Genomic DNA, 20,304 nt, shown 5'->3' with positions numbered 1-20,304 from the left:
GAGCAAACTAGAGATCTCACTCTTTACTTTTAATTATTGAATATTTTTTTTTAAGTAAATGTGGATAACCCACAGATTTATTGAAAAAGAAAAAAACATTACAGAACCAAGAGCCTCTCACCATAAGTGAGGGGGTACAACTCAATTATTGGATGTTGCATCCACAACTTATTTATATATTTTTTTAATTTTTTACTAAATTTTAACAATTCTGGGTAATATAAAATAAAAATTATTTAATAATAAATAAGATATTTTAAAATTATTTTTATTATTAACTTTATGTTTTTATTTTAATACAATAAAGTTAATAACTTTTTATTTATTGATATCGGGTCTATAAAGTAAAAATACACAAATATATTCAAAAATTAATTTCATATTTATACATATACTTTTGATAATTCCAATCACAATTTGAGTCACTTAGTAAATAATCTTAATAGTAAAATTTTTAAATAAATACCTTCGTCCATCCTTCTCAATCTTCAACTAATTTTTTTATGTTTGATATCACTAGTCAACTTATTATTTTTTTAGGTTTTTTGCCAGCTTTTGACCTACCACTTTAGTAAGAGCTGCACTTGAAACTAGTTTGTGAGAGTTGCTTAAAGGTGTATTAAAAAAATAGATTTCTTTGCACGGAATTTTTTATATATATTAAAATTTTAATTAAAATTTATTTATTTAAGTAATCAATATTTTATTACTCTAATTCAACTTATTGATATTATTTTTTATTTTTATTTTTTAAAATGGATGAATTACACGTATATGTAACAAGGCCAATAGTATTATTTTATTGTATGTACTATGTTCATTTTTAATATATAATAAAAAAACTATAATATAATATAATAACGTGAGACATGAGCTGGTTTAATTTTTCCTCCTCCCGAATGATATCTGTGGATAAAATTATATGTAAAGGACAGACTGTAGTTTCTATTATTCAACACTGGTGGAGGAATTTATACGGCAACATTTTAGTTAATTAACTAGAGATCATGCATGCACTTCAGGTAATGATTTTAAAAAAATTATTTATGAACTATTATTATTTTTTTCAATTTTATTTATTTATTTATTTTAAATAAATAAATAAATCATAAATTCATTATTAAAAAACAACAGAAATACTGTATACTGTTATCCTCATTCCTGGTGAGAATATCATCTTGTTCGGTTTTTTTTTTCTGTTTGTACTTAGTATTCTCTATTTTTTTTTTTAATAAATTCGTAATTTATCTATTTTATTACAACGAAAATAGAAAAACAAGAAAGGGAATAGAGAAAAGACCCACGACCCACTCAAGAAGATTTTTTTTGAAAAAAATATATAAACCACTTATTCATTGTCAATCAAATACAAACAACGATTTTTTTTTTTCAATTTTAATGTCTTGTTTGTAGTAGTTGTCAAGAATTTATTGCTTCTTTTGTCACCAGGTAAGTCATTTTAAGCTTTGGTCATGATTTGAGAACCATGCTGCATGCAACTTCTCATGAACTATATTGAAGAACAGGAATTGGTGTGATTATGCAAGTTTTGTAAGTGCCAGAGACACAGGAGGAGGAGTGGAACTATGGATGTTGCAAGTAAGCTTTAATCAATCTCATAAAGTTATGAACAAAGTGCTTGCATGTTTATGTTTCCATCCTTCTGATTAAATTCTTGATTTCTTAGTAGGTGCTGGGACAACAATTTATAGTCCAAGAAGTACCTCTGACTCATCCATTTTCACCAACAATCCCTTCATCTCCATCAATGCAATCCTCGTTGTTGTTCTCTTTGTAAGCCTTCTTTATAAGGTTTTGTCAAGAAAGATCAAGGGGCAGTCTGTTTTCTGCTGAAGTTCACGGTTGATGGTATCCTCTGCAGTCTGCAGTATATAATGGATGTTTGGGCTTTGTTTGTCTTGTGAGAGGGTTGTCAATGTCTACTGAGAAAGTGAAGAATCCACCGACTTGGTGGTTAGTTACTACACTGGTGCCTATTGCATATGTTGTGAGCACTAGGACTAGTGTTCTTAGTTGTGTCTTTGCTAATATTTGGTGGGGAATGGCCTTCATAACTACTTCCATTCTTTGCATTTATTCAACATTGATCATAATTGCAGAGAAGAAAACATGTATTAAATCTTTCAAGAATCTTTTAGCATTGCTGCTTTGTCCCTTTAGAACATCAAACAATGCAGAAGAGGGTGGCGAAAATGCTGCCAATGTTCCTTATCAGCATTTATCAGATGAAGATGCTTCTTCCACTGTTGCTGTTAGTCCTTATGCAAATGCAGGAATCTTCAGTAAAATGTCATTTTGGTGGCTGAATTCTTTGATGAAGAAGGGCTATGAGAAACCTTTAGAAGAGAAAGACATGCCTTTGTTGCACGAAACTGATAGAGCAGGGAGTTGCTACAGTGTATTCATAGAGCAATTGAATAAGCAGAGACAAACTAAATCATTGGCTTCACCAAGTTTTTTATGGACAATAGCCTCTTGTCATAAACAAGACATATTAATCTCTGCTTTATTTGCTTTACTGAAGATACTTGCCAGCTCTTCTGGCCCTGTGTTGCTTAATGCCTTCATCAATGTGGCATCAGGAAGTCAATTTGTCAAGTATGAAGCTTTTCTGTTGGCCATGGGGTTGTTCTTTGCCAAGTGTTTGGAATCTCTATCTCAAAGACAGTGGTATTTTAGAACAAGATTGTTAGGGTTGAAGGTTAGATCCCTATTAACTGCTGCTATTTATCAGAAACAACTGAGACTGTCTAATTCTGCGAAATTGATCCATTCTTCCGGTGAGATTATGAACTATGTAACTGTTGATGCTTATAGGATTGGAGAAATCCTGACCTGGCTTCATGAGACATGGACAACAAGCCTCCAACTCTGCATTTCTTTGCTAATTCTCTATAAAACTGTCGGTCAAGCAACCATCGCAGCTTTTACTGTTATTATACTCACTGTGATTTGCAATGCTCCTCTTGCCATGCAACAACATAAGATGCAGACAACACTTGTGCAAGCTCAGGATGAGAGGATGAATGCCATTTCAGAGGCTTTGGTGAATATGAAAGTTCTGAAGCTTTATGCATGGGAAACTCATTTCAAGAAAGTTATTGAAAGTTTGAGGTCAGTTGAATGTGGGTGGCTTTGTGCAGTTCAGCTCAGAGGAGCATATAATAGTACTCTCTTTTGGGCTTCTCCAATTCTAGTCTCAGCTGCAACATTTCTGAGTTGCTATCTTCTTCATGTTCCTCTTGATCCTACCAATGTGTTCACTTTTATTGCAGCATTACGTCTCATTCAAGATCCAGTAAGATCAATTCCTGATGATATCAGAAATGTTATTCAGGCAAAGGTTGCATTTTCGAAAATTTTCATTTTTCTTGATGCTCCTGAACTGAAGAATGGATATGCCAAGAGAAAGCATAGCTCAGAACTTAAGCAACCAATAATCATCAATTCTTGTGGGTTTTCCTGGGATGGCAATATGTCAAAGAAAACACTTAGAAATTTGAACCTAGAAGTTTATCCTGGGGAAAAGCTTGCAATTTGCGGTGAGGTTGGCGCAGGAAAATCTACATTATTAGCAGCAATTATTGGTGAGATTCCAAAAATGGAGGGCAATGTGAGTTTCAGTTTCCATTTTTGGATGAATTCTTGCTCATTTTTGCCAATTTTTCATAGGATTACACAAAATCTTCTTTTACTTGAAATGCAGATTCATGTTTGTGGAAACATTGCATATGTTGCTCAGGATGCATGGATTCAAACAGGTACTGTTCGAAATAACATCTTGTTTGGGTCTCCTTTCAATGTTGACAGATACAAAGAAACACTTGAGAAGTGTTCTCTAATGAAGGATATTGAAATGCTACCATCTGGTGATCTTACTGAGATTGGAGAAAGAGGAGTGAATCTAAGCGGTGGTCAAAAACAGCGAATTCAGTTAGCCAGAGCATTATACCAAGATGCTGACATATATCTCTTGGATGATCCATTCAGTGCAGTTGATGCTCGTACTGCAAGTAAATTATTCAATGTATAACGAAAAGCTTGATTGCATCAATAATTTGTTTAGCTTAGCTTCTAAATTGATCTGAGAGTGTTCAATTACTTTGCAGGATTATGTCATGGGAGCTTTGTCAACAAAGACAGTACTATTAGTTACTCACCAAAGTGGACTTCCTTCCTGTTTTTAACCGTATATTGGTTAGCCATCATTCAATTCCAATACTAGATTAGTATAAATTTTCTGCTCCTTTCATGCTAAATTATGTGGTATTCTATGTTTTTGATAGTTTCTATCTGATGGAGAAATTCTTCATGTGGGTCCTTTCAATGAACTATTGGCTTCTTGCAAAGAATTTCAAGACCTGGTTAATGCCCACACAGAAACAATCAGTACTGAAAGGCTTGAAAAGGTTGCTTCTCATAAAGGAAACAGAAGTTCTAGGAGAGAAATTAAGCATAGTTTCAATGCTGATCAGCAGAATTCAGCAGAGGTCTCAGGAGTTAATCAATTGATAAAGAAAGAAGATGGAGAAACAGGAGATACAGGATGGAAGCCTTATCTCTTGTATCTGAATCAGAAAAAAGTCTTGTTATTTGCTTCACTTGCAGCTCTTTCTCATATAATATTCATAGCTGGACAAATCTCACAGAACTCATGGATGGCCGCCAATGTTCAAAACTCTCAAGTTAGCACATTGAGGCTAATCTCAGTGTACTTGGCAATTGGCTTCATTGCTACAACCTTTCTGTTCACCAGATCAGTGTTAGTTGTAGTTCTTGGCCTCCAGTCATCGAAATCTTTGTTTTCTCAGCTATTGGATTCGCTCTTCCGCGCACCTATCTCATTCTTTGACTCAACTCCTTTGGGAAGGATACTGAGTAGGGTATGAATCTAATTGAACTAATCAACATTTAAACTTATTACTGAATCAGGAATTCTTTGCTCTAAAACAGGTCTCTTCTGATTTAAGCATTGTCGATCTTGATGTGCCATTCAACTTCATCTTCAGCATCATTGCCACATTGAATGCATACAGCAATTTTGGTGTATTAGCTGCTGTTACTCCACAAATCTTGTTTGTCACCATACCAATGATCTTTTTGACCATTAAATTGCAGGTAAATATATATATATATATATATCTAGATTCTCAATGCAAACCAATCTTATTAATTTGGTCATACATATATGGTCTAATTTGAATTTGCAGAGGTACTACTTGGCTTCTTCAAGGGAGATAATGAGAATCGATGGTAGAACTAAATCCCTTCTAGCCAATCATCTTACTGAATCTCTTACTGGGGCCATGACAATAAGAGCTTTCAATGAAGAGGATAGATTTTTTGCTAAAAGTCTGGAACTCATTGACAAGCATGCAAGTCCATTCTTCCTTAATTTTACATCATGTGAATGGTTAATTCTGCGTTTAGAGATGATGAGTGCTGCTGTTCTTTCTTCATCAGCTCTCATCATGACTTTACTTCCACCAGGGTCTCTCAGTCCAGGCTTTGTTGGCATGGCATTGTCTTATGGCATCTCAATGAACACGTCCCTTATTTTCTCTGTTCAATACCAGTGCAGCTTGGCAAACTGCATCATGTCTGTTGAAAGATTAAATCAATACATGCATATATCGAGTGAGTCTCAGGAGGTCATCCATGAAAATCAGCCTGCACCAAATTGGCCTTCTGTTGGTAGAGTTGAACTTCATGAACTCAAGGTATCTGCATTGCATTGTATTGGTTGCCGATGTTTATTTCTTCCTGTTGTCTTGATTCTGTTGATAATGTGTTCATTGATCCAGATAAGATATAGGCCAGACACTCCATTTGTGCTACAAGGAATCACTTGCACATTTGAAGGTGGTCACAAGATTGGAATAGTTGGTAGGACCGGAAGCGGCAAGACGACTCTCGTAAGTGCATTGTTCAGGCTTGTAGAGCCAGCAGGTGGGAAGATAATAATAGACGGGATTAATATCTCGAGCATCGGACTCCATGAGTTGCGGTCTCGATTAGGAATCATTCCTCAAGATCCAACACTCTTCAAGGGCTCAGTGAAATACAATTTGGATCCTTTAGGACAACACACAGACACAGAGATATGGGAGGTATCATGCTTTTCTGTTTATCTTGATCTCTAAGAGGCTGGTACTTATTGTGTTCATTTGTTGGTGTGTTTTCAAAGGTACTTGATAAATGTCAACTCCGAGAAGCTGTTCAAGAGAAAGAGGAAGGGTTGAATTCACTAGGTTTGATTAACTCTAAGCTTAATCTCCATGGTTGATGATTTTTCAGTGTGTTTTATGGTTCATGACATTTCTTTACAGTTGTTGAGGATGGATCAAATTGGAGCACGGGGCAACGACAGTTGTTCTGTTTAGGACGTGCATTATTGAGGCGAAGCAAAATTCTTGTGCTTGATGAAGCTACGGCTTCAATTGACAATGCGACAGATGCAATTCTCCAAAAGATAATCAGAACAGAGTTTGAACACTCCACTGTCATTACAGTTGCTCATAGAATTCCCACTGTGATGGACTGCACAATGGTGCTTTCAATAAGAGATGGTTAGTATAATTTTAGTTGTTTTTATTTTTTTCTATTTTAATGCAATCGAGCTATCTGAAAATCTTTTTTTTACATAAATTCAGGGAAATTGGTAGAGTATGATAAGCCAATGAATCTATTGAAAACAGAGGGATCTTTATTTGGAGAATTAGTGCAGTACTGGTCTCACTCTGCAGGTTCTTGCTAAATTTGTTAATTTCTGCAGTTTCATATCCTCTCAGAGGAATTCAATTGAGCCTGATCTGTCTGTAATTTTTGGATTTGGTGCAACTAGAAAAAAAAATGAGAAAGCAGCAATTTCTCATTTCTTTCAATCCAATCAAACATATTGTAAAAAGAAAAATTAAACAGTTCAAGAACAAAGTGATAATTGACTGTGTGTTCATGGTGCAGTTTCATTCTCAATCAGAGGCTGAGTTCTTCTCATTGTGGAAAAAGGTATCTTGGTCCTCCCAATCCAAACACTCTCCAAAACCTCACCATTTTCAGCCTTCATCTCCATCTCCTTCAGCTTACCACTCTTTGTAATCTTCTTATAAACTCCAAAGCCAACAAGCAAACACAACAAAGCCAATCCCACAACTCCAATCATAGATACTATCACCCAATTTCTCCATTTTCTCCCCTGCTCTTCCCTCATCACAACCAACGGTGGCCTCGAAGATGATGGAGAAACAACAATAGGAAACCGACTACTGCTCATTGCCTCGCACATGCACATTGAGAAACTAGTACTGAGAAAATTCACTGATCCATTACTACTAAACACCACACACTCTATCTTTGAATTCCTGTCTATAGGCAATAATTCTACTTGTGGGAAGACTATAGATATGGGAGCTCCAGTGACCGATAATTCGAGCTCGGTTACATTATTGGTATCACAACTTATGTTTGTTGCATCATAAGCTGAGAAGCCGAGGATAGGAGCAATGAGAACATGAGTGGGAAGATCATAGAAGAAGGAAGACAAGTTGCTGAAACTCACAAAGACTATAACTAGTCTCTTAACAGGAGGAATTGTCTATGTTCTTGGAGGTATGCTGAACATATTGTTTGCATTGATACCATGGCTACAAAATTGAGCATTTCTTAGTCTAACAACTGAGGCTTCAATGGCAGATAAGTTTTTTGGCAGTGATACCTGATAGAGCTTGCCTGTTTGCTTTCCTATCAGAGATTCAAAGGCGTGATTCCTGATCAATGAATCCAAAAAAATAAACAGAAGAGCTCCAAGATGAAGAAAGAGAGAAAATTAATGAGAGAAATAAACATGATTTTAAGAGATGAGTTTTTCTTGATTCCATCTACACAACATTCATGATGAAAAGAAACTAACAGCATGCATGAGATCAATTATAATAAACATAAAGCAAAACCTATGAGATTGCAATGCTAAGAAGTTATTTATTAAAACTTATTTATTAAAGAGTTTAACGGTTAAGGATGGCTCTCTAATCACATACAATCATACGTCATTAGATTGGATTTACATGTTTATAATCTTTCTCCGATTGTGATGGGTGTCTAAATGTTGCTCTTTTTATGGTTAAATAAATAAATTGCCTTGTATGAGCATGCTCACCAGATTGATTGAGATTATTTATGTAAACCTAGTTTACAAATGGAAGTGATTCTGACGGCCAGACTCAGGCTTCGAGAAAAATCCAAAGCCGGCATCATATTCCAACAAAATATTCAAACCGACCGTGTATGTATTATTAATTGTTTTATTTATTTTATTTTTTATTTTTTAAATGGATAAACCACATGCAAATAGAGGTATAAAAACGACAAACAAAAAAAAACATAAAGAACAATAGGCCCACTAAAAATGGACAACATAAAAGAAACTACAACAACAAATAACATAAGAAGTAACAAGAAAAGAAAAACCCTGGGATTCCCAAGGAGTGGGAAAGCCTCTCTACCTAGATAATGCCTCTGCTAAACCACCTATGACTACAATGCGGATTAGGAACTCCAAGCCACACTTAACAATCACAAAGTCTTCTAATTTGGCTTTCTTAGCTCCCGGGCTTCAATGGAGTAAGATTTTTTTTTTTTTAATAAAGTGGATAAATCACGTTCATTAAAAACGAGGGGGAGAACAAACAAAGTTCACTAGCTGTGGAAGCTAATAAAGAACATTAGGAGAGAAAAAAAAACCACAAAAAATAATACAAAGAAGACGACAAGAGACCCCAATCAAACACGTGGCTGGGTCACAGGAGAAAACAGCTAAATGGCCTCATCCTCGCCAGAAGCGGTCTGTCCGGAGAGAAAATCCAGGCTACATCTGGTTGAAGCAGCTAGGTCTTCCAATCTTGCCCTCTTTTACTCTAGCACTACATTTACCTAAATAATGAACATATAAATATAATTGAAGAGAACATAAGCATAAGCAAAATAAAAGTCTGTAAACATGTGTACATTTCTTTCCAACTAAATGTTCTAAAATAAAGATCTAACAAGGAGATACCCTGCAAATCTAATACCCTCCAGGTGATTAGACCTCCAAGAGCCCCACCGACGGTTAACAGACAGAGGCGGCGAAGCTAAGTTAAAATTGAGGGAAAGAAAACGCCAAATTTTTTAGCAAAAACACAAGAAAGAAATAAAGAGAGTTGATTTGGTTTGATTCCAGCCTGTTAGAATGGGTTGATTTGGGCCCAAACCCACTTGTTTGATCAGAAATGGGCTTAGACCCATTTGTCTGAGTTGGTTTGGGCCCAAACCCATTTGTTTGAGTTGATTTGGGCACATGCCCATTTATATGAGTGGGTTAATGTTTTTTATTTTTATTTTTTGAAAAAAATGTTTTTTTTTTGTAGTTTCAAGTTTTTTTAATAAAAAGTACGTGATAAGTGGATAATAAATTATCCACCTTATCAATTTTTTTTAATTTAATTTAATTGTATTTGAAAAAATGCAAACCATTGTATTTATATGAAAAATGAGAATACAAAAGAGTCGGGTAAATTTTTTTATATGATACCAAACTATGGTCCGTTTTTATTTTGAGGTCCAGACTTCAATTTGAATCAAAATGATTACCCAAATTTAATTTGTTTCACTGAGTGGTCACCCAAGAGATTTTGGTCTATTTTTGATGATTTGATGTTAGAAATTTCTATCAGAATATGAGATAGAATTGTCAATTGGGCGGACAATGTGTAATGCATACATTGATAGAGAATTTTCAACATCTATATCATAAAAAATAAGTTGGAATCTCTCGGGTAACCACTTGATAAAACAAAATTGAAGTTGGATAATCATTTTGATTCAAATTAAAGTTTGGACCTCATAATGAAAAAGAGTTATAGTTTGGTATCCTGTCAAAAAATTTACTCAAACTATCTAATAAAACAGAGACTATATATACACTCACTAGTTGTTGACAAGTATAATAGAAGCAATAAAACAAAACAGCAAAAACTCTAAGGCAAATATGAAAACTTATTTAAGGTAAAAAAAAAAAAAACTGAAATAGAAATTGTACCGCGGGATAAAGGCTATAAGAGATAGCTGACATCACAATTTGTAAGCTCTTTGAACCTCCAAAAGTTTTCATACAACAAGCAATGGCCCTTCTAGTATTGGTAAGCGCTTCAAGAGCTTCAAACATCAAATATATATATATATATATAAATGATTTTAACGATGAATATTGTTAGTGACACATAATCAAGGTGACGTGGCAACCTATGTGATGTGGCAAAATTGATAACATGGCTAAGCATGGTAACATAGCAAAGAGTCTTGACTTGGAGGCAATAATCTTGAAGATCTTGGTAGAGCTATTCTTGGCATGGTGTTACAATTCGAAGACAATATCATATTTAGGTGATTTGATTGAAGACTAAATATGGATGGATGGTGCTTAATTGAAAAAATACCTATCAATGGTATGATTGAAGAACTATTGATGGAATGATTTGAAGAGACCTTAATGAGGATAATTGAAGACTATTAAGGGTAAGATTTGAAAGACATGTCTATTGTTGGCATGATTGAGATGATTGATTGAAGATCTTTATGGAGAATCTTTGAAGATTAAACCTGCAAGGTTTGAAGACTAAGTTTGGTAAGTTTCGTGGAAGACGCACAAGGACGTGTGCCCCTTGCGAGGGGACTGCGTGATGAGGAACTGAGGAGGTAGGCTAGTTGCCGGCAGTCGGGATCGGGAGATTTGGCTGCACAGACTCGGACTAAGCATGACCGGGAGATTGATGGGTCTTAAGGTCGTCTGCAACATAACCATAACTCAGTAAAGTCAGCAGTCAGGGCTATGTTGCAATTCATGTTACAACAAGAGTTACAACAGCTAATTTCGGAAGGTTTTAAATTAGTAGTCGCGGAGTTTCTAAAAGAGGTATGTGTTATATTTGGGACGTTAAGGCGTCTATATAAGCTACTTTGCTCGTAGATTGTAAACGTTTCTCGGGAGGAAGATTGTGTGAGCACTAGACAATCTAGAGAGGGTAGTGATCTTTATTGTTGAGAGAGTGAGTGACAAGTGTTTGTACTCATGTATTTTCACCTCTTTTGTGAATTGTTTATCCCCGGGCTTGGGCCCCTTAGACGTAGGCGAGTGGACGCCGAACTGGGTTACCAATCTTATGTGTCTCCTTCTTGCTTGGATTGTGTGAATGTTCCTTGAGTGTTTTGAATGTTCTTTAAACCACAAACCATATCGACGGAACTAACAAATACAAATGATATAAGAGAATATATGTTAAATATGAGTTGGTGTGTTTTGCGGGGTTGTGCAAGACCTAATTACAACCCTAGTTGATTTCATAAAATCTTTTTTCTTTTAAATATAAATATATATATACACTAATATATCCTTATTTTAAACTATATTATTTTTTAATTCATTTCTTTAAGATATAATTACTGCGGGATGATCCTCCCCAATGTTCCCGCCAAAACTCAAATTTAACCCTCGTAAGCTCACACGTTTCCCGCCATAAAAATCTCAACTTTTAGCGCCTCCTCTCTGTAGCTTTCTCCTATGGCTACCACGGCGATGGATCTTTCCCACCCCCACCGCATCCTCCTTGTCATCGATCTCCATCCACTCCTCTCTCAAAACCCTAACCCTAATCCATACATCACATCCATCATCGCCGCCATACGAGTCTTCCTATCCTCCCTCCCTCCATCTACCCTCACCGCCTTCAAAGCCGTTTTCTCCTCTCTCTCCCCCATCCTCTCCACCTCCCTCTCCCACCGCCTCTTTGGCAAGGCCCCATTCTCCCTCTCCTTTGATCTCCCTTCCAGAACCCTTGCTTCCCTTTGCGAAAGTCTCGGCTCCCTCCCCACCTTCTCCCATCCAAATGCGAAGCCACGCGCTTCAGTTCTCGTTCAATCGCTCCTCCAGATCGACCACGACTATGCTTGGGAGTCCGGCATCTCAGATTGTGAAGGTATGCGACAATCTCTAACTTTCCCTTCCAATTTGGTTGTGTTCTTCTCGCCATTTCCAAGAAATCTGCGTTCTCTGTTTGAAATCTTTGATTTGGAGGTTGGGGACAATGAAAAGCTATTGAATCGGGATGTTTTCTCCAAGAAATTCGCCCAGGCTTTTGTCCCCGTGAATGAGCGATTTATGATCAAGGGTATTCATTTGTGTTGGATTGATGTTAATTTTGATAAGCTCAGTGAAAAAGAAGAGAATTTAGGGTTAGTCTTCCTTAAGAAAGGGATTAGAGAGATTGGTTGGGGGTGCTACTCCACTGATGCGATAGTGCTGGGTTCTTCTCTGCTTCCTTTTGGCTTGATTTTTCCAGAAATTGCTTGCAAAACGGGGTGGTTCCCAGCAAGTGGTAATAGCAAGAAGGGCAAATTGGAATTGATTCTTGAGGTTACGGATGTGAGTGGTAATCCTTTGAAGTGCAAAATTTGCGATCTTGAGGTGCTTGATGTAATGCCTCTTAGAGATAGATCAGATTGGAATAATGATATCTTTAGAAATAAGGATAATGGTACCAAGACAATTCATATTAGGAAGGTATTTAGAGATATTCAAGTTAGTAAGATGATGAATAGTCCGTGCAGTTTATTTTTGCTTCACGGGGTTTCTAGGAAACCAAGGAAAGATGGAGAAGTGCATTCAATGAATGAATTCTTTGCTGACAAGGTTCTTGAATTGCTATGTGCTGAACATGGTGGGTTTGCAGCGGGAAAGCCTGCTTGGCAAATACTTATTGCTTTTCTTCTATAAGAGAAGCTTTGCGGCTTTGGTGTCCATTGTTGATGATGAAGGGAGTTCTATAGAGGGCTTGTTGATGCCTTTAACTGTAAATTATTCTGTGCTTTGTATTGCTAAGAACGGTCCAATGAACCTGAACCAGCTACTTATGATAGCAAGGAATTGCTCTAGTGAGAGTCTTACCAGTGGTATTGGTTTTGACTATGGGGTTAAGAATGATAGAAGGAAAAGGAAGAGGGTGAACAGTACTCTGCCCAGCGATATCTCCTGGGGTTCATTTCGTGAACTGGTGTTTGGTCAGGTGGATGGCTGTGCTTTAGGATTCGAGTTGGAAGAAGTTTACTTTGCCAAGGAATTGAACAAAGCAAAAAAGTTGCAATTCTTGAAATGCTGGATGAGGCAGATTAAGGAGTCAAGTGAAGTTCACCAATTAGAGTCGAATGAGGTTATGGCAGTTCCAAAAGCCAGAGAAAGAAATGAGGCAGAGTCTGGTTCTCCAATAAAGCCTGAACAGCAGCTTGTTTCTCCAAGTTCTGCTGGTCAGGCTTGTCCAAGCAGATCAGTGACGGAAGATGCTTCAGCATTTTCAAGTATGGGAGATGTAGAAAGCTTTTTTCATAAGTATCCCCCAGAAGATTGAGCATGGCCTGCATTCAGAACAATCAGATTTGGGTTTATTAGCTGAACGTCTAATTTGTTTGTGTATCCAAGCAGTGTCTAAAAAATTTGCAATTAACATAGAGGGAGAATCTGTTCCTGTACAGCCTGAGAATGCTTGTTATGTGAAGATTGCTGCGGAGGTGTCTTGTCTTCTTTTGCAGAAACCAAAGGAATTATTGTTGAAATACAAGGGCTGCAAACCAGCAACTACTGCTTCTGATCCAAAATCTGCTCCAAGCAGCACCGAGGAAAAAATTCGAGAGTATCCTTATTCATCATTTGTTTTATGTTTACTGTTTTGCATCATAAAAATTTGTTTGCCGTATGTATTGAATGTTAATCATTTTGTACCTTAACACACATTAGGCATGAATTGCAAATCTTGCTAAGAATGGAGATTCTCCGGTCTAAAGTTGGAGAAGGCATTGAGGATAACTTGAAGCAGAAGATGGTTAAGGACATATGTTCCTTGTTGCAGAATGTTGAATTTGACCTTGAAAAGGACTTGTTTCATGGTGAAAGTCTCGTTCACTTTGCTGGGAGAACAATAAAATCTAGGTATGCTTCTGCTTTAGGATAGATATTTTTTCGAGATGTTCATTCATTACCAATATTGAGTTAATTCGCAATATCTATGCTACAAGTGCAATTATTATGGCACGGTTATAGTGTTATCATGTACTGTTTTATTACTAATGTTAATGAGGGAAGTCAAGATACAGGTTCTATTCATTGACCTCATGGATGTGTCATAAATAAGTATTGTCTAAAAGAACCATACTTAGACCTCAATATTTCTGTATATATATCTTTGTTTTAATAACTGATTGGAATTAATGTATATATATCTTTGTTTTAATAACTGATTGGAATTAATAGAGACTGATGTAAACTGATTTATCCTAACATAAATTATCACAAGATAAAATAATTTATTTGTAGTCAGTCTTATTAAAATATTACATAAATAATAAAATTTTAAATAACAAACAAAAACATATTTTTTAAATCGTGAGTAGTGATTATACAAATAATTCCAATATCTATGTGAACACAAATCTTATTCTCACTTGCTCGAGATTTAACATACTCTAATTTTTTTTTTAATGACCGTTCATCTTGCAGAATTAAAAAAAATTAATGACCTAACCGTTCATCTTGCAGAATTAAAAAAAAAAAACACAACGCTTTTACAGTCAAATGCTTTTAGTTATTAGGGGAATGAGTGCAGACTATGTCCATGTTCCATGGTATCTTCTAATCTCCAACCGAACTTATCATTTATCCAAACAAGCCTTTTATTTTTTCCCTGTGACATTCATACAATGCATGATTTTATTTGTTATCTAAGTTGAACAATAATATTACCTCTTGTGTGATTCATTAAAATTTGTTCATATAAACTTACCTTTTTGTCTGTCTTTCTTTCCTACTACCAATCCAACAGAATGATTTCTTTTTCTTCTAGTGATGATGCTCAAAACTCATCAATGTCGTTATATACTGCCCATTATATCGTTCTTGCATAATTTATTTACCTTGTTATTGAATGAGAATCTCTCCCAAATTGCAACCCTTGCAGGTATGCTCATTCTTTGGGAGATATCACTAACAAAATATATAACCAGATGGAGTTCTTCTCGTTCTGTGATGACACTGAGGCATCTGAATCCTTACCCAGTAGCAACAATGATGAATCACAAAAACTTCAAGACAATATTGAACTGGCACTCAGAACTTCAAACACCCAAAATACTTATGAAGTCACAAATCCACTGAAGACTGCTGATACAAATAACCAGCAAGAAGAAACATCAAGTAGTAAGGCTCACGAGGAAAGATTGATGAGAGCTCGAGAGAGTAGAGACAGGCACAGGAGGTTCACTTCATTCACAAGTTGGATGCCAGATTTGAGAAAGGTGTGGTCTCTGAAGCAAACAAGACATGAGAGTCAAATGCATGTTAAACAGAGGAGAAAAAAAAGGATGAAGATCAATGATGTGGTATGTGAGACACCAATGAGTAAGAATAAGCAACAGTACTCAGAGATCAGGAATGCTGAGAATGCTGCTGCATCCTCTGGGACTAACTCATCTAATAGATCACTATGTATAGCTTTGTTTCAAAAGGATGAAGATCATTGACATCAATCCATCTTGTGGTTCTTTGTGGAAATGGTTAAAAATAACTGAAAAAGGTTGTGTGCTTTGTTCTTGCAGACTTGCAGTGCATTGTGAAGTATATTTGATATCAAAGTCTCTAATCTATGAAAACTGTATTTTCCATTGATGTGGAAAAACAAAGGAATGTAATACTGGTGATAAGAAAACAAAGAGAAGCAAACAAAAGAGATCAAGAAAAAAAAGTAGAGCATTGATGGTAAACAACTAATCAATGGATGGATGGGACATTTTGAGATGACTAGAGAGACAAAAGTAAATGCTGCACAGCTACCCTTCACCAGCAAAGTAAACATGATAATGATTTATTTCTAATTATACTTTTAATTTATTTCTCAAACTAGTTTGGATTTCTTTATATAATTCTAAAAACAATTATATAGTATAAAGTAAGCATTAACATAATGGAAAAAAGCTATAAAACATGTGGAGGTAATGTGAGGAGCAGGCTTTTTGGTTTGAAAAGACAGTTAGCAGAAGGTGAAAGAGAATATTTGGGCAAAGGGAGACAGGATGACATGGTTCAAATTCAATACGCCTGTGAAGTTTTGAGCCATCGTAAAAATTATAAATCACATGATCAGAGGAGAAAAGAAGGCCAGGTAAGTACTAGTACTCCCATTGAGGTAATTAAAATTAAAATTCATTAGATTAAAAGAAAACTAGATCTGAACAAATGAATTTTGAATCCGAACAGACCTAAATTTGGGTTATTGAGTAATGAACAGGTGATGTATAGATCTGTGCATTACAAGGAGTGTGTATGTACAATAAAGACACAATGTATTGTTCAATTAATTTCACTAATAAAATACTCGATAGCACACGATTGCACATGTTAATGGATCACATTATGCAAATATCAAGAACTTCGTTTTATACTTGAAATGTACATGATTTGTGCCAGTTATATAATATTTTTATTGAAGTATTTAAAAAATAAATTACTGTTATTGTTAAATAAACAACTAAAACAAGTTGACATTATGCATTCAAAAGATCCATTATAGCGCAAACGCAACTGGGGAAACAGTAATGCGAACCACTGAAAGAGAAGCAACTGTGATGACAAACATCTGTTAAAGAGCAAGTATTGAGTCAAACCATGCTCAATGCATAGTTTATTAATAAAATAGCTGTAATTTGTTATTTGTTTGTTGGTTTGTAATTTTTAACTTTTATAAATTTTTTTTAATTTATTAATAAAATAGCTCTAAAAGCTCTTTCTCTCATTAAAAAAAAAAAAAAACTATGCTCAATGCAACTTTATGGCATGTAAGTGAGGTCAGGTCAGGAACATACCATATATATGCATGTATCAAAAGAAAATTACCAATCTCACCTATAATTATGCATGTATCAAAATAATTTGAAGTCAGTTCAATGTCGAACGAGGATATAATGAGCCATTGTTTCGTCTTTTACAATGACATGCCAGGTGAGGATAATGCACAGCTATCTTACTTAGTAGCGCCCCAATTAATAACAAGTGTTCATAGATGTTAGTTTTCGAAAGAGGATAATGAAGAGCTGTCTTCAAATCTGTCCTCTTTATAGTAACTCACTCAAGGAGACTAGGGATCTTTCTACTAGGATCATGATGTAGAATATCTTATTGGAGTGAAATGAGAGTATTTTTAATTTTAAGTAGTACGGTAAAGAAAAGTCTCGAGTTTCTTAGGTTTTAGCATGTGATCTGAGCAAATCAACGAGCAATATAGGTACACCCTAATTTGGTTAAGATTCTTGCTTTGGTCTATATTTCTGTTTAATCATTATGATTATTTATTTATATTGTTTCTATCTGCATTAGACAACAAGCATAGTGCCCCTTATCTTACGTGGGTTTTGATTTTGGATCTTCCCGAAACAAAAATTTTATATAAGGGACCAGTACCAATAGGTCAAGAGACCATAGATTGTTTTTTTTATGTTCATTTTTATCTATTTTTACATAATTTTAATTTTGTATCCGTCTGTTGCTTGTATTTTTTTTTAATAAAATTATAGTTTATTTTTTTAAAAAAATAATTATGGGCAAACTATGAAAAGATTTGAATCTCTTTTGTTTGAGATAAGAGGAAAATGAAATTGCACTTAGTATCATACTAGGGGTCTGTTTGATTCGTTAAGGAGAACAAGACAAGCAGCTAAAGTATATCATAAGTGCTTATGTTGTTCTATGTTTGATTTTCATCAAACAATACAAAATTTTTTGTGTTGATTAATGTTTGATTTGCATAAGTATGGAACACAAAATAGTAAATTATAATAATACCTTTTTACTATTCTATATTTGTTTTATAATAAAAAAATATACAATAATATTTTATAAAAATTTTATCAAATTTTACGACGCCCAACAATATAGCAACAAATTTAAAAAAACATAATTTTAAAAATATTTAATCCACAACAAACGAACTTTTATTAATATCTTAATCTTAAAAACCAAATAAATTGATAGACAAATAAATAAATAAATTTTTAAATAGATAAATAAATAAATAAATAAAATAAAATAAATAAATCATGTTATCACTTTTGTAATGAGTAGTATAATTTTTAATTTTAAATAGGGACAATTTTGTCATTAAATTGTCATGTTCTTCGCTGAAATTTTTGTATCGTGGTTTTAGCGGTACAAAAAAAAATTTAAGAAGTTATGTTGTACCGATTGGGTAATTTGAGATGTACTTCAGTCTCATTTGTAAATTAATTGCATAACAACAGAAGTTGTGTTGTGTTGTCCCTTAAAATCGTGCGTATCAAACGGACCCTAAGTATTGTAGAGGTAGCACAAGGATCATTGCAGCTTTAATATCATTTTTTTTTTATAAATTTCATCTAATTTTAAAAATTTTAATTTTTAATTATGGATTAAATTAAGAAGATGTGAGTTACGCAGCTGGTGACTACTTGTGATTTAGAGGGCTCGAATTCAAACAATTTTTTTTTAAATAATGCCTTATATTACAAAAGTTTTTTCCTCATCCAACCCAAATATTGCATAAAGAATTGACTTAAAAAAATATTTTGACAAATAATATTATTTAGAAAGAAATAATTTTTTGAGATATATATATACATATACTGATGATCACTGGAGTCAGCTCCATCCCATGCTATATAAGATGACCTCAGATGCAGCAGCATTTTAGGCCATGGGGTTGCTTAATATGGAGAGTGGATGAGGGAACCCTACACCTTTCCAACTTTTTCGCACTACGACTTCTTCTACTAGTTGTTTATACTTTTATTCTCCCCCCATGTGTCGCTTTCTCCACATCTACTATCAGATCTCTCTTTCCTCCCTTCCCACTTCTCAGCTTCCCTCTTCTCTTTGTTTTCTTTTTTTTATTTTTATTCCCTTTCTTCTTCTTCACCAACTTCCTTCTTCTTTACCAAACCAGATATATGATATATGTTATATGTATCTTAATTTAAAAATCACAAAACCTTTATTTCATGGCTTCATTGTTTTGCAGGTTTTGTATTATAAGTTGTTTAAATGATTAATTTTGTTTTAGAGTGAGATTTGAAAAGAGAGCTTCCTTCAGTCCACTCATGGATGGCTGTAGGGTTTAGTTAGCTGCTGACCCATTCATCCAAATACCAAGTAAGAGAATGAAGGGGTTTGCTTGGTAAGTGAGTGAATGGTGCAGGAGCTAAGTTAGATCCTATGCTGTCTTTGCTTGGACTGAAGGGAGCTCCCTTGTCTGCAAGCCATGCAAGCATGTATATATATATATATATATATATATGTATGTATATATTTTTGTTCTTTGCTTTCTTTGTTCTTCTCTTTGTCTGCAACATTGTAAATGCTATCCCTGTTGTACATTTATCTTATTTTTTATTGGCCTTTGTGATCTTCCGCTAACCTATCTTCATGATATGTTTTGATAGGATTTGCATCTTTGTGCTTAGATTATATATATCTCTGCAGTTTTGTTGCTTTGAAGGATTGTATGCATATGTATGTGCTTTTAATTAGTTGTATTTTCTTGGTAGTGAGTATGTAATGAGGTTTTTATATCCTTTTTATATGTGCATTGTTCTTCTCGTGATTGACCTTTGATTGTTTGGAGAGCAATTTTCGTCTTGTTTGATGCAAATTTTTAGATTTTTCTGTACTTAAAGTATTGATTGAATCTAAAAATGGTTGTTCTGTTCTCATTTTTGATTGCAGACTAAACGTTTTCATTGTTTGCAATGCATATGAAGTTCTTGTTTGTTATAGAAATGTTCTTCGTTTTTATTTATTAATTGGTAACTCATGCAACTTCTCTTCATTGGTGTATATATGTAATATGTGTTTGATTTACAATTTGAAAGTCAGAAGAGTTAGTTTGTTTTCATGTTACCAAATAGTTAATGTAGTGCTAGATTAAGCTCTATGTCTGATTAATTACTTGAAGGAGACATAGGCTACGAGTTCTTGAACTTATAAAAACATAGATTAATTATCCCTTCCTCAATTCATGGTTTGTTAACTTCCTTTAGATCTAATATTGTCATCCATGATTGATCCCTTTTATTAAAACAGTTTTAATTACACAATCCTCACATAATCATGAAATCTTCACATCTATATATATGCAGTACACATTTCATGTAATAATTAAGTGACATGTAATTAAGTGACAT

General features: G+C 34.6%; 1 protein-coding gene, 1 long non-coding RNA gene and 1 pseudogene across 2 annotated transcripts; all 3 read left to right on the top strand.

The window, feature by feature from the left end:
- The first annotated feature begins 1,312 nt into the window (after window positions 1-1,312).
- On the top strand, window positions 1,313-1,569 carry LOC120260827. The gene is made up of 2 exons (XR_005536502.1): window positions 1,313-1,449; window positions 1,527-1,569. It is a non-coding gene; the product is annotated as an uncharacterized LOC120260827 (long non-coding RNA).
- Window positions 1,569-7,073, top strand: LOC120260824 (annotated as a pseudogene).
- A 4,547-nt stretch (window positions 7,074-11,620) lies between these two features.
- Window positions 11,621-15,757, top strand: LOC120260224. The gene is given in 5 exon segments (XM_039267666.1): window positions 11,621-12,820; window positions 12,822-13,421; window positions 13,423-13,736; window positions 13,841-14,032; window positions 15,057-15,757. Coding segments are annotated over 5 exon segments (2,859 nt in total). The 5' UTR covers window positions 11,621-11,629; the 3' UTR covers window positions 15,619-15,757.
- Window positions 15,758-20,304: the final 4,547 nt, after the last annotated feature.

The sequence above is a fragment of the Dioscorea cayenensis genome, chromosome 5, assembly GCF_009730915.1.
Source record: "Dioscorea cayenensis subsp. rotundata cultivar TDr96_F1 chromosome 5, TDr96_F1_v2_PseudoChromosome.rev07_lg8_w22 25.fasta, whole genome shotgun sequence".
Taxonomy (NCBI): Eukaryota; Viridiplantae; Streptophyta; class Magnoliopsida; order Dioscoreales; family Dioscoreaceae; genus Dioscorea; species Dioscorea cayenensis.
Note: the sequence above shows the minus strand (reverse complement) of the source record. Positions and strands in the feature narration are given on the sequence as shown.